Source organism: Bacillus rossius, chromosome 2 (genome assembly GCF_032445375.1).
Source record: "Bacillus rossius redtenbacheri isolate Brsri chromosome 2, Brsri_v3, whole genome shotgun sequence".
In the NCBI taxonomy this organism is placed as follows: Eukaryota; Metazoa; Arthropoda; class Insecta; order Phasmatodea; family Bacillidae; genus Bacillus; species Bacillus rossius.
Window position 1 is genome coordinate 99,485,261 of NC_086331.1, and position 21,278 is coordinate 99,506,538.

The 21,278-nt window shown below is 35.1% G+C and overlaps 1 protein-coding gene across 2 annotated transcripts in view; it reads left to right on the top strand.

Annotated features, from left to right (window-relative positions):
• LOC134529507 (uncharacterized) overlaps positions 1-21,278 on the top strand; it is an 82,074-nt gene that overhangs the window by 14,043 nt on the left and 46,753 nt on the right. For both annotated transcript variants that reach the window (XM_063363666.1, XM_063363665.1), the window contains exon 2: positions 13,309-13,397. In XM_063363666.1, coding sequence (XP_063219736.1) covers positions 13,343-13,397 — 55 coding nt within the window. In that variant the 5' untranslated portion in view covers positions 13,309-13,342. The remainder of the gene's footprint in view (positions 1-13,308; positions 13,398-21,278) is intronic.

The window sequence follows — 21,278 nt, forward strand, 5'->3', positions numbered from 1 at the left end:
TCGCTCGTGGCAGGTCAAAAGTGCGACCCGTCGGCCCGCCAATGTGCTGCGTCGTCTGTCTCACGTGGTGGCACCACTGGCACGTGTACCACCCGTCCCATAAAGACATCACCTCGACCTTATCTAAGCACGTTGCATGCTTGAACGCTCTACAGTTCCGACACCAGCTGCCTTCCCGCGATTTCCCGTCACATCCCGCTGCCGTGCACTTCCCTTGTTCCGGACCGTAGTACTCCTCCCGCACTGCCTGTTCCTGAACACGTGACCCCTCGTACTGCCCCAAGCACACGCACGTGCCCACCCACGAGGCTCCTGCCGTCCCGCCAGTCTGGCGTGGTCGAGAACACATAACACAGTACATGGTGTTTAACTCGAACAACGTAACTGCTTGTATCGCGCCCGGATAAGTGTCCAAGCCGGATTTTCCCGTCATGAGGTGCGCGTGGTTGAGGCTGATGAACTGCCTCTTCCTCTTGTTACGCGTCGCGGATGGTGACCCACACACAAACACGGCTTCGCACAAAAAAAATAAAAAATATATATATATAAACAATCCGCACTGTCCACTGTCTGGTATGTGGCCACGTGATCGCTCGAGTCGGGCTTCCCAGACGCGCACGTGGTCGGCTGGTCACGTTGTTTACTGATGGCGCGGTTCCTGCTGCACAACTGCCTAACTCACACGTTCGCGGAAGATGTAACTCGCCCCACGCTCTTGGGAGCCATTTGAGGGCTATCTTCTCGACTGCTTCACGGGGAAAGATGTTTATATGGGCGCCACCACTTGAAATGGACACGTGGACCCCGGCTTATCCTCTCTCTCAGGGCGTGACGTGACCCATGTGGGACGAGTTACCAGCCCTATTGATTCGCTTATGTCAATCTACACTAAACCTGGCCCGCTCTAGGCGTCGGGCACGCCACACTCGTACAAAGGTTGGATTCTCATTACGTAAAATATAACTCACGACTCAGTTAAAATTTAGGTTTAATAACATAACTCACGCCTCCCTACACGTTCTCCATTAAAACAGTAAAAAGCCTGGGCACGGATCAGCTTAGGTAAAGCATGGGCCAACCATGTGGCCATGCGCTATGAGTCTCCTGTGGACTGCGACAAAGAAGTTCGTAACGAGTTATATAAATATTTAATTAAACGTCCCACCGACCGAGAGCGGCCCTGAGGGCTAGAGATTGAAATTATTTAGGAATAAATTATAAAACAGAAATACTTGATCAGATGCACAAAGATTGCGGCCCCCGGGGTGCTGACGCGTCTACTCTCGATGGCTGTTGAAGAGGAACAGGCTACACTACCCTCGCAATGGCGCACTTCCGCCGTACAAAAACCGTTACGTTAATTAATGATCTCGTGCCCCGGCGAAAGTGAAGATAATTACAAAACACATCATTTAATTACAAAACACATCATTTAATTACAAAACACAATACTCTTAATTAAAAACCATTAACACTTCTGTAATTATTTAATGTGGGACTTAAAAGAATTACAAATGAGGTCAAGTTCCGGTCCGTGCGGATTCGTCCGCGCAACGTCTTTAAAACTAGAATGTATTATTAAATTAAGTAAAAGAGCACGTTGGCTTGAACATAAAAACACTGGGGCTAAAAATAAAAGGTTACAATAATTAATTAGGTACATAATTAGGGGCCGTCACACTGCTTCTACAGCGCCCTCATGAGGGAGGTCCTGGCGCGCAATTCAAAACAAACACACGTTCGCGGTGAAATGCCGGGAGGGAAAAGTGAGGAAGGGAGCGGAGCCTGTCCAGGCTCAGGGCGAAGCCCCGGCCGACGTCATCTTAAATGAAGGATTTGATTATAGTGTATTGAGCAAACATAGCTTAGAAAAAGAGATTCTTAAGTGATTACTGTCATCTTAGCCTTCATTATGTTAATCGAATTGGAGCACTATTGAAAGGCCCTCTCATTCTATCAAATTTTCTATCCTGTAAATTTGGTAAAAATTGCAGTTTGATTCAATCTGTGTCAGTTTTGCATGGTTTTATACAAAAAATTTTGATTTAGTTTGTTGTATCTTGACAGTCTCATACTTTAAAGATTAATAAATAATTACTGTATAGCAATTTATATATATATATGTTTATGCAACAATATATGTGAGTTATATACAGTATTATCTTAATATGCAATGAGAGCTTCTCATGTAAAATATAAATTCAATACTGTACGTACCTAGCATTTTAATTAAAGTTATTTTGGGAAGAAATTTTATTTCTCAAACTAAGATTTCAATATATGTGCCTCTGTTGATAGTCATGTGTATTTTGTACAGAGGAGATACTAATTTGTTAAAACCATTTAACATCAACAAATGTTTAGAGGATGTTTTACATTAAAATATTTAATGAAAATGGCTGGTATTCAATTCTGTCATAGACATAATGATGTTTCAGTGATGTCATTCGCTCTTAAATTTTTTTGTAGACTACAAGTCTAATTTGAAACAATTTGACAGAAAATGTGATAGTATGAGGCATTTACCTAAATTAGAGCAGGTAAATTGTAGGTGACCAATAAATCACCTATGATAAAGTTTTAAATCACAAAAGAGCTGCACTTTGAGCTGTAAACATACAAGTTATAGAACAACAATCATCATCTCACATAACTGTAGGGAGGCCCAAATATTAAACAAAAAAAAGACATTTTTACACCTACCTGCTAATCAACAATGAAGAAATTTTTCTTGGCATGCTCGGTTAAATAGTGTACCCCTGGTTAAAATAATATGTTAGCTACGTTTATAGTCTAATAGAAAAAAATTACCTAATCTAAACTCATTATTAGTGAAATACCTTGATTCATCCAAAAAATAATCATCACACTTAACATATAATTTAATGGGACAAGAAAAACAATTTTGGTCTATTTCCACCAGTGCAGGTGGCCTACTTAAGTAGTAACATTTTTATGACCGCCCTTTGAACAAGAAAAAAATTACACATTCCACCAGGTGTGATGTCATAGCGTTACACCCAAAATACCTAAAATAAGTCTCCTATCCTTAAGGGAAAGTCTAGGTTTCATCCTCCAAGATTAAACTAGTTACAGAAATATTTTGAAAATAGAACTATTAAAGTATATTTGTATGCATTACCCATCTATGGAAAAGCAGGAAATTGAACCTCTAATGAGTGACTAGTGCTAGGCCTAGTAACGTAAAATTTTTATTACAAATATTTTCTTGACATTTTACAGACAACAGATAATGTTTTGAATATAGGTATATGGCACAAATATTAACAACAATAAAAGATTTTCAATACATACGTATGCAGTGAATTACCCATATAAATTGCTATAAAACAGTAGTGACATAAAAATGCAACAAGCCAACATGAAGGATGAATTCTAGCCTTATGGTACAGTTTTGCTCCAAGATATGTGGGGCTTACAAGCAAAACAGAAACCTTAATGGTGATTTTTTTCCAAAAACCCTGTTCTGTAAGACTAAAAAGTGTAACCATTTTTTTAAACTTTTGTCGACGAGGTCATTAGAGATGTCAATACACAATGTTACAGAACAGCAATGGCAGATAAAGGAATTTTTTCACGGGGGATTATAAATAATAGAAAAATCTAAAAATTTGAACACTTGTATTCTAAAGAACTTGTATAACTATTAACACTAACACACTGACAAAATGGGCCTACAGAAGTATCCGTAGGTGACACGGCTTCTCACACAGTTCAAATTGCAGGTGTTGTAACAGCTTACTTTGCATGACCCAAAATAAAATAATTCTTCTATTGATATTTAAAAAAATTTTACTTAGCTTCAGGGGGGAGATATATCCCCTCTATCCCCACCACTGCAGAACAGCAATTTAGGGGAAGGAATTGGCCCAGCTTGTATTTGTAGTGATTTCGGGAAACAACGAAAAACAGAAATCAAGATGGCTAAACCGGGTTTCGAACTCTAGTCCCCTGGACAGCAAGTTCACTGTCTTACCCAGCACCCTCTTACTCCATGATGTAAGAAAAGAATATAACCTTTGTAGGAAGGTAGATTATAAAGAAGATCTAAGCAAAACATGTCAAAATAAATAACTTTTACTTAAAAAATCAATAAAATGTAAACAATCTTACAAATATAAAACTACTTACTGAGACAAATAGTCACCAAAAATAATTTAAACCTTTTATTCCTTTAAGATGTTAAGACAAACCACTATTAAAGCGATTCCAAAGAAAGAAATACATCCTTCACTTTTCTAATGTGAGGAAAAAATAAAAGAATATTTTTCCTAAAACATTTCTTCCACTCTTCAGATTGGTTCAAAATAGTTAAAGCCATTTATTTGGTTAACATTTGTTAAGCACGTAACCACTCACTTTACATAACAACTTTCCCTAGGCCATCCTCCCCATAGCATTCATCTTTACATGAAAATTTTCAGTGTTTCTTTCCTCTGCATTTTGAGTTGACTCAAAGTATCATCTTACTTCCACATCTTATTTTAACTTTGTCATTTCAGTGCTGAAAAATAAAATAACCTTGAAAGTTATCATAATGACCATATAAGATGAATTATTTGTTTGTGGTTATGTGAAATAAACATGGTGGTAGTCATGGTAAGAACAGATTTAGAAGAAAAAAAATAGTATACCTAACCTTGTAGATGTATTACTGCCTCTACTATGGTTGTGTTTAACCTCAAACTTTAAATTACGATGCTGTCAAACACTCTTTGATAAAACAAATTATTTTAGTAGCTTAATAATTTTGAAAAAGTGTTATTATGAACCAGTAGTCATCATGTCAAGATTCGTATTTCCCAACATTCCCAATGCTTGATACATGTTTGTACCAGTAGTCGTCATGCGCAATTTCGGCTGCTTTAGTTGGCATTCATGGATATAGAACGATAATATTGTATTATTTAGGTTTTGAACATTATTAGGCACTATATTTTAAACAACAAAAATGTAATTCATAAAGATATTTTTGTAATATAAAAAAATTATCTACCTAAATTTAATATTGATTTTTCTTACTGCACTCACGTGCAACTAACATTGGAAAATACAACCTAAGCCGCATTAAGGCAATTTAAACATAACTAAGGTAAACTACCATCAATAGTAAAAAGTTAAAATACCTATTGTACCTATGCAATATTTTGCTTAGATAAGTAAGTTAATTATGAACAATTGTACATTATAAAACATACAAATTACTTTAACTATGACAATATATGCTTATCAGTTACTGAAAACAGCTCTGTAGTAAGAATATATATATATATATATATATATATATATATATATGCGAAATCACAAATATCTGTAATTTTACATGAATACTTCCGTTCCATTTACAATATTTAAAAAATAAGTTTACAGTGTAGTTGTGTGTAGTTTTCCACGTGCTCTGAAGTGGTGTGTCGCTCACCAGTGATGTTCATAGCTGTTTTCCTGTAAATATGCGAATTCACAAATATCTGTAATTTTACATGAAAAAAAAATAAATATATATATATATATATATATATACACATACATACATATACATACATACATACATACATACATACATATATATATATATATATATATATATATATATATATATATATATATATATATGAATTTTATGAAATATACATTTGCATTATTACAATGACTTCAGAAAACACTAGATATCAATCACTTATTCAAACAAAATAATAGTTGTTTGTACAACTCCAATAAGATCATAGTAGGGTCATCATTTTTTCTACCTAAACAGTAGCCTATATAGTAAAGAGAAATAATAAATTCAACTATTTAAAGTAGTAATTACTGTAGAAAATATAAAACAGTTTAGATGAGAACTTTACTAAAAAAAAAAATCATTTTAATCATAACTGATAACTTAGCACAAAAATGTAGAACAATTTTGCAGGAGTTCTTCACATTTTAGTTAAAGCAACTTATAGGTGATTTTAGATTAATACTCTGAAAAGAAAGTCATTTTAAGCACTAAAATCTTGAAACTTCTTACAATGGTTCCACACATTTCAAGCACATCAATAGGAACCCTAAAAATGTACCTCGTTCTGGCTCTTTGCTGCATCATTAATGTATGAGACATCATTATCTTTTGCTACAAATATATTTTTGGAACTATCGGTAGACTTCATTACTTGAGTTCAGTTCCATCTACCTTTTGTGTGATGCATACATAGCTGTTCATTTCCCTCCCTGAAATGTGTCGAGGGCAAAGGTCTCAAGTTAATCTTTTCTTGGTGCTTGAACACGAAGAATGCCATCTTCACTAGAATCACTGCACTCATCTGATGAGTCCAGACATGAGGGATCATCTTCTGATGATGTGTTATGTTGTGATGATCTTTGAACCTGAGCTTTAGCTAGCATAATTTTTTCTATCTTCTTCCTATTTCCTTCAGTAATCCTTTCTTCTTTTTTTTGTTGCACTTCCATCTTTTTTTCTTCTTTTCGCATGTAATATTCTTGTCATAGTTTTGAACTTGCCACTGTTGGGATTTTTTTTCTCTTGGTGCTCTTTCACTTTTCTTACCTATGTTGTTGAGGCCAGGCCAAAATAAAGTACGCTTAAAACGAGAGGGGATTATATTCCCATTTGGAGTCACAGCAGGCAATGGACCTGAGGAAACAGAAGGGCCAGGTACATGGACAGATGTTGTGATGGCCTAATCAATATATATTAATGATTCTGAAAGACTGCAACTGCCTGATCAACTTGTAATGGTAAAACTAAAGAACAAGAATCATTAAGTTTTGTAGCTGCCTGTTCAACATGTTCTGGCAAGGCTGAAGTACCAGTTAAAATAACAGGTGTTTTTGTTGCCTGATCAATATGTATTACTGAGACGGAAGGATCAGGTACAATCAGATGTGACTGTCTAAGCACAAAGTGTCAACGAAAGAAGTGAACTTCCTGCTGCCATGCGATCTTCAAGTGGTGGAGTGTTGAAGTGATATTTGGCTGTACATCTTTGCTTGTAAGATCTTGTAGATACTTTCAAAATTGGAATAAAGAAGCATCCTTTACATCCCCAAGCCAGACATCTTCAGCTACTTTAAACTGATGCAATTTCTCTGCTCTTAGTAAAGTTTGAAGGTGCTGAGAAACTGAACTAGCAGATTCCAATAGCGATGCTAAAACTTTACTAGCAGCTTTTGGAATCAGCTTAGTTACATCAATTCCTGTAGCATTCCATGGAAACAGCCCACATGATCGGAAAGCACTCTCCAAGTGTTCTGGCTGTATGCCTTTGTTGATGGTGTCTTCTAGCAGTTTCGCAAAGTATTGCTTTTTCAGAGTTGTCTCTTCGTTGTTTAAGATTCTTTCTATTCTCCATTCGTGAACTGCTTTCTTCCACCCAATCTTCAAAGGTTTAAACACACCAACTCCCATAGGGTGAAGTATGTGTGTGGAATTGGGCAATAATGCCACACAAACAATACCGTGGTCTGCACAAAATTTACTAGTATGTAGAGTCATGTGCGACAAGTGGCCATTAATGAAAAATAAAACTGGCAAAGCAGTATTTTCCTCTACCAGCCATGGGTAGAATATGTTGCTCGTGTATTCAAAAAACACCTCTCCAGTCATCCATGCATTGGGAGTTTTCCCAAAGTCCCAATGTGCAAGCCATTTCCTTCCTGGGTGGCTTCCTTTAAATGGAAAGTCTTATTTTAGTTCTTTGACTAGTTGCTGGATACTTTTCTGAAAGTCTTCTCTTGTGACAGGAAAATATGCTTTAGCAAGTGTAACTGCCCATTCCACTGACAAACACTCTTCCTCTTTTGTTAAAAATGAATCTGGGCCCATCTTCCTACCTAAGGGCACACCATTTTTTTCTGCAGCTCTTTTGATAATCATACCATTCGCTACATCTTTAAGAGTAGCTACCATGACTGACTCGCATCATACAACAGTATTTTTCATTTTGGCATTTTGCTGTGTAATTAAAGAATCAGACAAATTATATTGTTTGTTTTACTCATTAATATGTTAATATGTCAAAAAATTATTAAATGACCCCCAAATTAATGTAAACATTGATTTTTAAATAATTTCTGCAATCATTAAAATAAAGTAATTTCTGACCCAGAAGTCGTCATAGGTGGCAACTACTGGATCAGATCCTAATACTCTACTTTGTCTATCAACAACAAAAAAAACCAACATTATTTAAGTACTCTGGGCTGTAGTAAACACTAGCAATATAAGATTGTTATTAGTCCAGTTTTTGTCACCCAATAAATATCATATTAATCAAATGATGGTTTGCGGACTTTTTTTACATGAAAACAGGGTGCGTTCCAAAAACTTTTGTGGTAGTGACAGCTAGAAAGCAGACCAAATTTTTGTCAATATTTAAGTTGGCAATATAATGAGCACCTTCACTATTATTTACATCTGAAGTTGCTAGTGACTACCACTAGAGCAGTGATGACTAGTGCTAGTGCAGTTACCTTGATGAGGAACATGCTTATATGAAGTATTTCATTAAAACATTGTGAGAGTTTAGAATTACGGTTTATCAAATTTGTGTGTGCCACAGAGACCTAAAATCATCCTCTGAATGAAAAAAAAGCATGTTAAAAATGTTAGAAATGTTGGGGTTGTTTAAATGGGCTGAAAACACTGGGTAATTGTCTTTATGTCATGAGGCAAAAGTCACTTGGCAAGCATTGCGTTTCACTTGCTATGTCAAGGCCGTATGAATAGAATGCTCATGGAGATTTCTTCATGTCAAAGACATGGGCTGCAAAGGTTTGTGTGTTCGAGTATTCCATACACATTTACAGTGTAGTCAGTTAAATGATTGCATATGTTAAAAGTGCATACATATTCACCCTGGATAGAACCATTCAACCATACATACATAACAGTAAGTTGCCTAAAGCTTATCTTATTGATATTTTATAACCTAAAAATTCTTTTAAATATTGGTCTGTAAATTTTATGTAAGAAGTATTTTTGGGTTATTATCTAGGGCAGGGATACAAGCAAATAAACTGCCTGAAAATGCACTTTTTAAATCCTGACATTCTTTCTAATCTCTGTAAAAGTGCAATAATATAATATAATATAATTTCATTAACTGAGACAGAATTATTTTCTAGTAGCATGTTCATAGAAGGATAAGATTTCCGCAGTGGATAATATTTGAAACAAGACTTTCGCATGTTGTGAGTAGTTGTAAGTTGTCGAAGGTGAGTCATTTCATTTTTTTTATTTCGTAGTATTGTTGATTGATTTCATTAATATATGTTCCAGATGTTAGATTTTTGCACATATTTCTGATTCTTGCTAGAAATAAAGGTTTGTTTGGTTAGGTCTGCTACATTAATAGGATGTATGTAATACGTAATGAATATTTAATATTTAATTGATATACCTGACCTAACAGATCATTCAAAGAACAAATTTTTCACTGAATTTTAAATATTCTTAAATACACTGATATGTTAAATTGATGTCAAAAAAAACTTCAAAGGTTTTTGTGAGATAGCTTTACACCTGCCCCTCAAAGTAATACTCTTATTTGTTCCAGGAAAATAGAGCACTAATCATAGCAGAGCCAATGAAATACATTTTTTCTATAAGATTGCATGTTAATGAAAATAATTTGTTTTCTAATCAGTTAAGTATGTCTACTTACTTCCATTTTAATCAAGACACTGCTCCCGTTAAAATTATTTACAGTATAAATACATTTGAAGTACATTTGAATAAAGTTTGAATAACATTTTGAGATTAAACAACATAAAATTAAATTTAAAAAATCCACATACCACATTGTTTACATTAATAGGGCCTGAGCATAGAATTCCTTAGTAGGTGCTAACAACATTTTTGAGTTACAAAATAATAATGTTATTAATAGAGGAGTTGAAAAAGCACAAACTTAAATGTTGTCTATTATTAGAAAGATTAAAGTAATTCTTGAATCTGTTGTTTAGTAAATGTGTGTCTGCCATGATTTGCTACTAGTGCATCCTAGTAGGTGTGAGGTAAATTAGCACTGAAAGCTTCTAGCTTTACTCTCCAGAGTTGGTGCTCACATGCGGGATGGCTTAAAAACGTTGACTGAACACACTGACAGTCAGAGATATATACGATATAAAGGAAGTGAATAGCTACAGAGGAGAGAGCAAAATAATGGTTTGTTGATTCGTCACATTATTAATTTGTTGCATTGTATGTAACGCTACACAAGTGCCACTGCTATTATTTGGGCATGGAAATAAAAATTCACGTCAAAGAAAACAGCGCTACTTTGAATATACGACAGCGCTACTTCAAATCATGCCATAATTTATTGGCGTCATTTCTTCAAAACAACACTAATCAAACTGCGTTACTTCAAGGGGTGGGTGTATTTGCCAATGTTATACTGATGGTTTCATTTTGGTATGTGAGTGGTGTGTTTTTTGTCACTTTTGCTGTGGCTACCTGATGAGACGGGAAGTGGGTAGAGCGCTCTTTTACCGGGTGACGTAGCAGCAAGCTGCGCCATGTTGAATTTAGGTGTTTCACCGGGAATTTAAAATCAAGTTTTTTTTTAATATTAAATTGCAAGTGAAAAAAAAATTGAAATCAAGTTATAATCAATAAACACAATCCTATTAGAATGGAATGAGATAATAAAAAAATGCTTGTACTTGTTCCCCTTTCAATTGCTAATATGATTTATACTATTTGTAGGTAAATATTTTGCTCTTTAGCTTTACATTCTTAAACTCCTTAGAAGTTTATTGCAATGTTTTGCAGATGATCCTAAAAATAATTATCTTGTGACTAATCCATAATGGCCTTTTCTTTAATTTTAGTTTATATGGGTAACTACTTGCTTTTTGTATTTAGCTGTGTACAAAATATACGAGTAGATAAATTTGAGACTGTATGTGTGCTGCCTTGGGAAATACTTCCAAACGCCAAATTTAAAACAACTTTTGTCACATAATTAAAGGTTATTTTATTTTCTGACACTTGTAAACTAAATAGAGAAATGTAATTTTAAATCCCATTGTGACTATCCAATTTTATTAAATCTTACCCTTTAAAAACCAATTTAATATTTTTTTTTACTTTTTTTTTTTTTTTTACTTTCATGCTTAATAGTTTGAGCATTCATTTCAATCACACAATGCCTTTAATTACTTAGGTTACTTATAATACCTAAGAGGAATATTTTATTTTTGGATTTGGGAGCACATTATTTTTTAAATGGTTATAATTTAATGTTTAATCAATTTAATATTAATAATTTCTCCATGGTAAAAGTAAACGGAGTATGTATCTTGTGATGTCCATATCAGGTTTGGAGCCACTGTTGATAGTTTTTTTATGCTGAGTTAAGAATGTACATCAGTAATTATTATTGTAACTTTTTGGATATTAGTTAAACAGGTACTTATCTGTTTTGTACAATACTAACATATTATTAATGAATAATAAACAGTGAAAACATTTTGTCAAGCTTCAATACATGTTAAAGAATTTGTAATCCTGGTTTAGCTTAATTTGCATTAGTAAGTTATTATTTTGGCAGGATTCCACCTTCATGACAAAATATTTAAAGAAAAATCTTGTTTAATTTTCTCATATATTCAATGAAGGACTTATTGCATGTTTTATGTAGACCTAAGCATACCACTGTGTGGTATTTATTTAATTTTGACATCAGTCAGTATTATTATTGCACCAACAGAGCAAAAGTCTCTCTATTCTCAAAAATAAACGATTTTGAAAAAAAAAAAAAATTTATGAAGTATTTTGGTTTCATAAAACCTTTAAGATGTAGGTACTTTATAATAACAATAATTTTAGTATTTTAAATAATTTGCTTTTTATGTATAATTATTTTGAGTTAAATAGATTTTTTTTCTCCGTTGGTGCAAGATCTGCTGATTGTGTGTATAATTTTAGCTGGAAAACTTCTACCTGCGATATTGCAGAAGTGCAATTTTTCTGTAAATGGATAATTTAAGTCTTGTCTGGTGCTGCATGTTGGGCTGATTTGCAATGCTATTTTTTTGCCAGTTTGAAGTTAACTAGGTAGTAATTATAACTGCACTCATATGATACTTTATTAAACATAACTACCCTATTTGCTAAAATAGCACACTTCCATTTTCAAACTATGGCTCATTCTTTCTAAAACAGTAAGACACTGTCTTGTCGGGCACTGAATGTTAGGCAGAGCTATGGCGTGATTTTAATTTAATTTTGACTTTTCAGTAATGCTATCTGCACAGTTTTGTTTCATTAAATGTAGGTAATCATAATATGTCACTGAACTTAATTAAAAATTGTGCTAAAAAAGTTAAATTTTTGTGTGTCAGAGACTTGTAAACCAACTTTTGTACAACCTAGCATATATAATAGGCAAGTTTTGTGTTTAAAGGTCTAAATTGTTTAAAGTTAAGTTGTGTTTCTACTTAAGCAAATGTTGAACTACACAATATCTTTAGCTAATCTAAACTTTTGTATTGTGCTTTATTTTTTTTTTTATTTTTTAATTTTTGAAAATTTGTATACAGAACTATTTATTTAAGTGTTAGTATAGTATAGTAGTTTTATTGTCCAAGTCGACTACAAAAATATACAATTATATTGTACATGTAGTATAGGACTCGTCAAGAATTGAGTAATTTCTTAGGCTTGAAGGTTTATTTTAAAACTTTAGAACATTTTAAACACTATTTTACTTTAAAATAAAAATATTATACCCCCTTATTTAATGTATTCTTGCACTTTATGCCATTTTGTTTAGACTTATCAAGTGCTTGTGTATTATAATTTGCAAAATTAATTCCTGGTATCATGAAAAGTGTAAAGGATTCTCAAATTAATGTGAATATAATTCATATGTTTCCGTGGAGTTTTGCCATTGATTTTAAACAGTAATAGTTTTGGTGAAATTTTTGCAATAATTACAACTTAACTGCTCTAATTTATATCAGATAATTAACTTTCCATTAAAAATTATAAATCAAATAAGTGCATCCATTTTTTTAAGAAAATTCATTTAATATTAAAAAGACATTTGAAATGTTTCAAAATTAAAGTCAACCCTACCGTAGATAATTTTTGCGCAAGTGTTTTTTATTGTAGGTGTGCAAAATTTTGTCCTACACATAATGCTACAAAGCTGTTTTTGATAGCTTTTCATGTTATTAGAATTAATAATACTTCTTAATTTGAAACATTTTATGTTAAAGAATTTAAAGTAACATTTTTATTATATGTTGGCTGCCATTATTTTGTTTTCATTTCAGTTTATGCAGTGACTGGCTAATATTTAGTTCGAGCATGACATTACACTGGTGGATGCATTGGTTCTGGATCACATTCACCACATCACCAGGTATTGGTGTTAACCAGCTAAAAACTATCTTTAGAAAATAAATAGATTTATGTTAATTGTATAATTAGGAATGTAATATTACAGAATCTACACAAGCTATTATTTAATAATTTTACAAGAATATCAAGAGATTTGTTGTAATAAGATCATTTCTAATTTACAGCCTGTTTAAGACTTTGACTGACACACATCACTTGAGTGTGCATCACCATGTAAAAAAAACCTTTGGTTTGTAAGAAGAGTTTAGATTTAATATGAGGTATACAGTTTCTGCTAAATTATATCAAAATATTGTGTCCCATCTCAAGTATTTTGGTGTAATTAATGCTTTTAGGTAAACATACCAGTCTTTGACAATATTAGCTTAAATTTCTGATCCAATTAAAACATATTACATAAAATATTGGATTACAATTTGCTATGGATTAAGCATGTCTTCAAGAATTAATATTTTTACAACATACTCGGAATGCACATGTTTACACACACATATATACACACACACACACACACATACACACACATACATACACTAGTTAGTTGTAAGGTGCTTAAGGCACCCGTTGAAAAAATTATGAATATAACAATCACTGAAAAATGCTGAAACTGTCGGCCTCGTAAAAATATGACACTATGGCCCCATGCGTATTCTTTACGCCACAGACTTTGCAGCAATGCTAGGAGGAACATGTTAGCAAAGAGCAATGAAAATGTTACACTATAAGTGCATGAAAACAGAATTCATATGTTGTTACTGAGTCAGTGATGAGCATATTTATATTTATAATATACTAGCTGCCCGACCTGGCTTCGCACGGCTATACTAATGGAAAAAAATTAAGTCACATCTCCCATTTACAGTAATGGTAAATAAAAAAAATTCAGTGAAAATTTATTACAATGCTGTATAATGTACCGGAGAGAAAATGAATAGCACCGATGGTTTCCCGACTCGTGCACGCAACGTACAACTGATGTACCCGTACTTCGCTACGGCAGTCTACAGGCAGATAACTCTTGCGCCACTCATTATACATGCCCCTCCTTGTGGGTACGCCACTGCCGCGCGATGCCCGTTGCCATGGAGACGCAGAAGGCATGAACAATGCAAAATCCTGTTCTCATGCAGACAAAGTACCCACTGTTGGCTGGTTTTAATCACACCCATGGGATCTAATTTTCGGAAAATGTCATCCTGCTTAACATAAGGAACATTACTGTGAAGTTTCAAGTCTGTAAAATATATATACTTGAAAAAAAGGGCAATAAAAAAATTAATTAAACACAGAGAGAGGAAAAAAACAATAGTTTAGGTTTGCAATTTAAAGTGATAAAAAGTATTTAAATACTAATTGAACTCTTATGAGGGTACTGATTGCTTCGTTGTTAATATCGCACAGGTGTTTTTTACTTGTATGGGAAAATTAAGAATGATAAGGCATGTAGTGCGTGGCAACAATGTTAATAGGCAATAGGAAATAAACTTCTATGTGCCTGCGGCATTGACAACACACACTTCGTACGTGTACTGCATGTTGTATCTAACCCCCTCCAATGCATTTGATTCTAAATTGGACTTTTAGTAAGGATCCCTAATGTTATTGATAATATAATATAGCCTATAGCCTTCCTCAATAAATGTACTATCCAACACTGAAAGAATTTTTCAAATCGGACCAGTGGTTCCTGAGATTAGCGCGTTCAAACAAACAAACAAACAAACTCTTCAGCTTTATAATATTAGTATAGATAGTAAAACTCTACATAAAAACAAAATCAGAGTTGTTTGTTTTAACACATTTTTGGACTGGCACATCACAAAATTGTCCAATTCCCACATACTCTTCCTCACACTATCTGGAACATTTGGTGTTCCATGAACAAATAACCTCAGCTTGTCCAGGTGGTCAAGTGCTTCGGAGTAAGTTGACATGGAAGTTGAATCACCTTCATCGCTGTCACCTTTGCCAATCTCAACATCTGTTAAATCCTTGTGTTGTGCACATAAATCTTCTATGGTTTGTGGCTCACATGGTAAAACCGCTTCATCAACTGAGACATAATCTTCAAAAGTGCATGAAAGACTTAGTTGCTCTTGAAGAGTTTTCCAATTTATACTATATGCAGAAGCACCTGCAGTTGGTTTACTGTCCTCAAATGATTCTTCAGGGAAAATATCATTAACCTGCTGAGCACCAAAGCCTTCTTTTCTTGCTCTTGAAGAGTTTTCCAATTTGTACTATATGTAGAAGCACCTGCTATTGGTTTACTGTCCTCAAATGATTCTTCAGGGAAAATATCATTAACTTGCTGAGCACCAAAGCCTGCTTTTCTGAAGCAAATGCTAATGGTGGTTGATTCAAGCGTTTCCCATGAAGTAGCGAGAAAATGCATGGTGTCCATGATGTTGATCTTATAACCACTAGTTTTAGTACTTTTCATTCTTGTTATAAGTTGTAACACAAGGTGCTTACGAAAATACTGTTTCAGAATTTTTATAATTCACCAAGTCCATGGGTTGGAGCCTGAATGTTGAATTTGGTGGGAAAAATTCAAAATGAATTTTTTAAGGTTGGATATTTCCTTAGAATGAGTAGGGCAGTGATACATGAAAAGCAAAATCATTCAATTTCTGCACCCCATCATTGCATCCAATGCTGTCACGTAGTTTTCAAAAATGCTGCCTGTCATCCACGCAGACTTGTTTGCATACTTGCATGGTAATGTCTTAATGTTGTTAAAACACTGTGGCTTTTTTTTTGTTTTCCCAATTCCAGCAATGGTAACTTTTCAGTGCCATCCATGTTAGCACCCAATAACACTGTCATTCTTTCCTTTTTTTTTTTTTTTTTTTTTTTTGCCTCCGTGGCATGTTTCCCTTTTAAAACAAAGGTTTTGTCCGGAAGCATGTTGAAGAAAAGCCACTGTGCCACCAATAGTGATTTTTTGCACAATTTTTAAATTTTAATTTTATATTATCATCTTAACAGTAATTTTAGTTTGAATTTAAACTTTTTCAGCTCACTGTAACCTCCCACTTAATTTTCTTCGGCTAGTTCCTCGAGTTGTTCCCAGCACAGTATCTGAGACTTTGCCAATCCTTTGCGAGGCTAGCATCCTGCCTCATCTTTTCCCCGCCTCAGTGCACGATCGGCGATTGAATTTCACCCCTGCTTTCTTGACCAGGACTGCTTGTGCCTGCAGCTTCTCAGGGCTCTCTGAGGTGAGCACTTACAGTCATGTCCCATTCTAATGTTCTAGGGCTCTCGAGCACATATAGGCGCTCCTGGTAAAACATTTCTCATGAGCCAAAACCCCGCCTCCTCCCTCTTTTCTACGAATCACTGCCCAGAGCATTGACCGGTGCTTAACCCCGGCTAGCAACGGCCTGTCTCAAGGACTGGCCACTGGTGTTCAAATGTACCACCGCTGACCTCTAGTGGCGGAGTTGTCAACTACTTCTACTTTCCCTGGGTGTTCGAATTTTTGCTCAACACACCTGCCCTCTAGTGACCCACGTAAGAAACGTTCTCCTTTCGTTCTCTTCTGAGCCACCAGAGCGCTCCACCAGTCTCCTCCATAAACCCCATGCTTTTGAAGTAGTCCCATTCGAGATGTGCAAGTTGACTTTGCCACTGTTTCGGCCACTCCCCAGTAGATAGCGCTGCAATCGGGTGCCAACCACAGTGTCGAGTTCTCGAAGCCTGTATTTCTCAATCCCTCCCTCGGACATCTTGGGAACTCTTCGGCCCTGTAGCCGAAGTAACCCCTTTTCCTTGCAAGGCGAAGTGCCGAATTTAATTAAGGGACACAGATGCCATACCAGGGACTTCTTATTTACTGCATCATTCTCAGCCAGCCCTCGGCTAGATTTGACTTCACTACTTCAACTAAGATGTAGTCGCCTTGTCAAGGGATGTTTTCCCAAACCTCGTTTTTTGTTACCTTTTTGTAAATAGTCAGTCAGTGTTACAGTTAATAGCTTGTTAATTTTTAAATTATGAGTGCTTCCGCGTCCACCGCGCTAGTTTCGCGTCAAGTTTCGTGGGTACTTTGGCGAGACATCTGATTCCAGGATCAACACCCTGTTTTGGTGAGTTGTCAATACCCATTTCTCTTCCCGATAATTCCCTTTTTTTTTCAGGCATTTGTGCGTATTTACGAATGTGTGTGGACTAGGTCTAATTCCTTTGGATTTGGCTTGTTCGCAGACAGAGTCCAAGAACCGGAGCCAAGATTGCGGCCAAATGGTCTTCCTGGCATCACAAGAAATAACCACTCCAAATCCACTAGCTACGTACTTTCAACTTCCAAATTCTCCACGACGACTCAGGACCCTTTTTGTTCCATAACACCAACAGCTGGTTATTTCTGCAATAATTAGGATTTCAGCAAGTCAAGCGAAAATCAGAAATTTAAATACAGCCACATTTTTATAATTACTTATGTACAAACAAGATCGCCAGTGTGCAAATTCTATATGTTAACATATTGTATTATGTTGTATTTTTTAAGTATGTCTTAATGCATTTGTGTAATTATTTTCAGGCCGGCCCTATTATAAATTTAATTCTGTCATTAACTAAACTCATGTTAAGTTCTCTTTGTAACACTTCAGACATTTGAAGAAAAATAAATCGAAGCACGCCTCTAGACGAAACTGCATTCTTTATTTATTAATATAAAGTTACCAATCCACAGTCTCCACAGTGTTTACAGGGAGGCATTATATTTTTTCTTTGTTTGGCCTTTAGTGTCGCCTATGAGGTACTAAGTTTTATTTGCTTGTACCCCTTTTTTTTAATCCCAGCCACTTCCAAGGTAAATTATTATAATTCTAATATTATAGTATTATGATATAATTTTATTTATTTTCTTTACTAAATAAGACCATAACAGAACATTGTTCGTCGACGTTGAATACATTTTTTGGTTCAGTGTCCTTTATAATTGCAGGCAACTTTGTGTGTATCCAACTCTGGACAGTACCATCACACACACTCTCAAATTCCCCACTTACAGTTCTATAGACAATTCCCTCTCTTTTCTTAAATCTGTCAAGCCAGCCATTCGAAGCATGAAATTAAACACTTGGGTTATGTGTTATTTGTACAACTTTCTCTTAAAATTGAGCTGTTTTTCGGGATCCCAGGTGCTGTTGGTTCCTTAAACCATGCCAAGAGTAAAATTTCAATGTCTTTGTATTTACCAACCTTAATTTTTTTATACTCTGATGAAACACTAGTAGTCAAAAGTTGGTCTAGCTTCATCGTGATTCCGTTCAAGGTAGAGGCGGCATCCCGATTTTTTTTGCCATACTCACTATTGGTATCAAAGGATTCACATGAACTTCTGATATTATTTTCAGTTTTTCTTCGAACGATAACACCTTCCATTTAATGGATCCTCCACTAATTGTATATGCCATTATGCACTTTTTTCCACAACATTAAACATTTATTATGTTTGATAACTTTAAAATCACCTCTAAAAAAATCACAAATTTAAACCCCTTATTTGTGGATTATCAGTTACTGTTTACTGTTCATGATAAAAAGTGTGTGCACTGCTTGCAAAAAATTGCAAGCAAACTGGTCAACGAATAATGGCTGGTGGTATATATTGTTTCCTCTGTATTTGTCATGTGTTATAATGCGAATAGGGAAAATAGCGTGCAAATGGAATATCCTTTCAGTCTATATGAATGCAAGCAGATGATTGGTCTAAAAATAAACTGTAACAGCATGTGTCGTGTGACACAGGTTTCGACAGTCGTGCACGTTTCTCATTCATCAGATATTATGCCTTGAATAGGGAGAATGGCGTGCAGATGGAACAGCCTCTGTCTATACAAATGCATGCCGATGATTGGTCAAAAAATACACTTTTAACAGCATGCGGCATCCATTAAAGGTTTCGACAGTTTTGTGCAGTTCAAATTATTTTGTTATAGTTTGGAAATAAGTAAATTTTTAAAAATTAATGATTGTTATAGTTTAAAAGTTTAAAGATAAACATTATTATTTAATTTTCTTTCCACAAATGCTTAACATTATATGCGGGAAGCATCTATTAACGTAAATGTTATAAATAGGAAAAATTAACATATGTATATATGGAAGTGATCAAGGGAATAATTTTTTTAAACTTTTTAGCGGGAAAACTTGTTATGTGGGAATGTCTTAAGCAAGTTTTATTGTAATAGGAAAGAGTTGGTCTGTCCGTTTCTCGCATAGCGTAGAGTTAGAGAGGCTTAGAGCCATGACATTTAGTACATATATTCTTTAGGAAGGTTCGTTTGCACCTCAAAGAAAAATTTTTTAGATTTTTATGTATTTTTTTTATAATTTAAGTTTTTATAGATTTTTGCCTATCATATCTTTATTTGCCTCTCAACATTCCGTGCAAGTCTGTAAGAAGAAAAACAACAGTCAAATTCTTTGCTGGTTCATCGTCACCATGTTTGTTTCAACAGTAAAAATTTATTTGTAGCATATTTCATTTTAAAATAGTATTCCTTTCTTCACTGTGCAGCTGTTGTCTTTTAGTTTTTGATTTAGGTTTGGAGTAAAACTATTTCCAGTTTAATACTTTCTCTGTGTTGTTATTTGTTAATTATTAAGGTGTTTTTCATGCCTCTACAAAAACAAATGTTTAATAAAAAAAGCTAAATATTATTAAAACATAAAATGTGTTGAATACAATATGGCATCTTTGTTTTATATTTATTCCCATTATTCTTAATGCGAGTAATTTTAGTTTCATAAGTTGGTGTTTAAAACTATGATTTAGTTTTCTTTTATTCGAGGTGTGGAAGTGGTGGACTGGACACATGAGGCGTGGCAGTGGCATATCCACAAGGACAGGCAGAGGTGGACTAATGTAGTTCAGCAGTGGTGGAGCCACGAGGATGAGCAATGATGTACCCACAAGGAGAGGCAAACGGGCAGTGCCATTCCCAGGTGAAGGGAAAGATGAGGACCCATGAGGCATGGCTGTGGCTTCCTCATTAGGAGGTGCAGAGGTGGATAAATGTAGCACGGCAGTGACAAACGCACGAGAACGGGCAGTGGCATACCAATGAGTAGGGGCCGTAGCATAGCCATGAGAAGGGCCAGTGGCATACCCATGAGGAGAAGCAGTGGTATACACATGTGGAGGAGCAGTGGTATACACATATGGAGGGGCCCAGGCATACTAATGTAGCGTGGCAGTGGTAGGTGCATGAGGAGGGGCAGAGATGGACTAATGTAGCGTGGCTGTGGTGGATGCACGAGGATGGGCAAATGTGGACTAATGTAGTACGGAAGTGGCGGAGGTATGGGAGAAGAGGCAGAGGCAGACTATTGTAATGCGGCAGTGGCGGACGCACGAGGAGGGACAGAGGTGGACTAATATAGCATGGCAGTGGTGGACATAGGAGGACGGGCATTGGCTTACCCGTGAGGAGGATCACAGGTGAACTGAATTAGTGTTGCATTCACTCACTGACTAATCTCAATATATCTAAATAAAAAAATGTTTTAAAAGCTAACATAATTCCGTAGTCTATTGTAACAGACATATAGATATTTATCCCCCCCCCCCCCCCCCTTCAATATGAGCATTGCGAGTTTGTTCTACCTGTAGCCTTCCATAGCGAAGCTCATTTGGCATTGCAGGGTTGACTGTGTTAGGTACTATTTATGTGATTGGGATTGTAAGTATTTAATTTAATTTAAATGTAATTTTTATGACTATATTTTTACAGTGTATTTCATAGTATGTTTGTGACTTTTCTAGAATGTAGGTCATTGGTTTCTGTGAAAGCGAGAAAGAAAGAAAAAATAGATGTGTAATGCTGTGGTGCAAAATAAGAGACATTATCTTTTGCATCTTGTG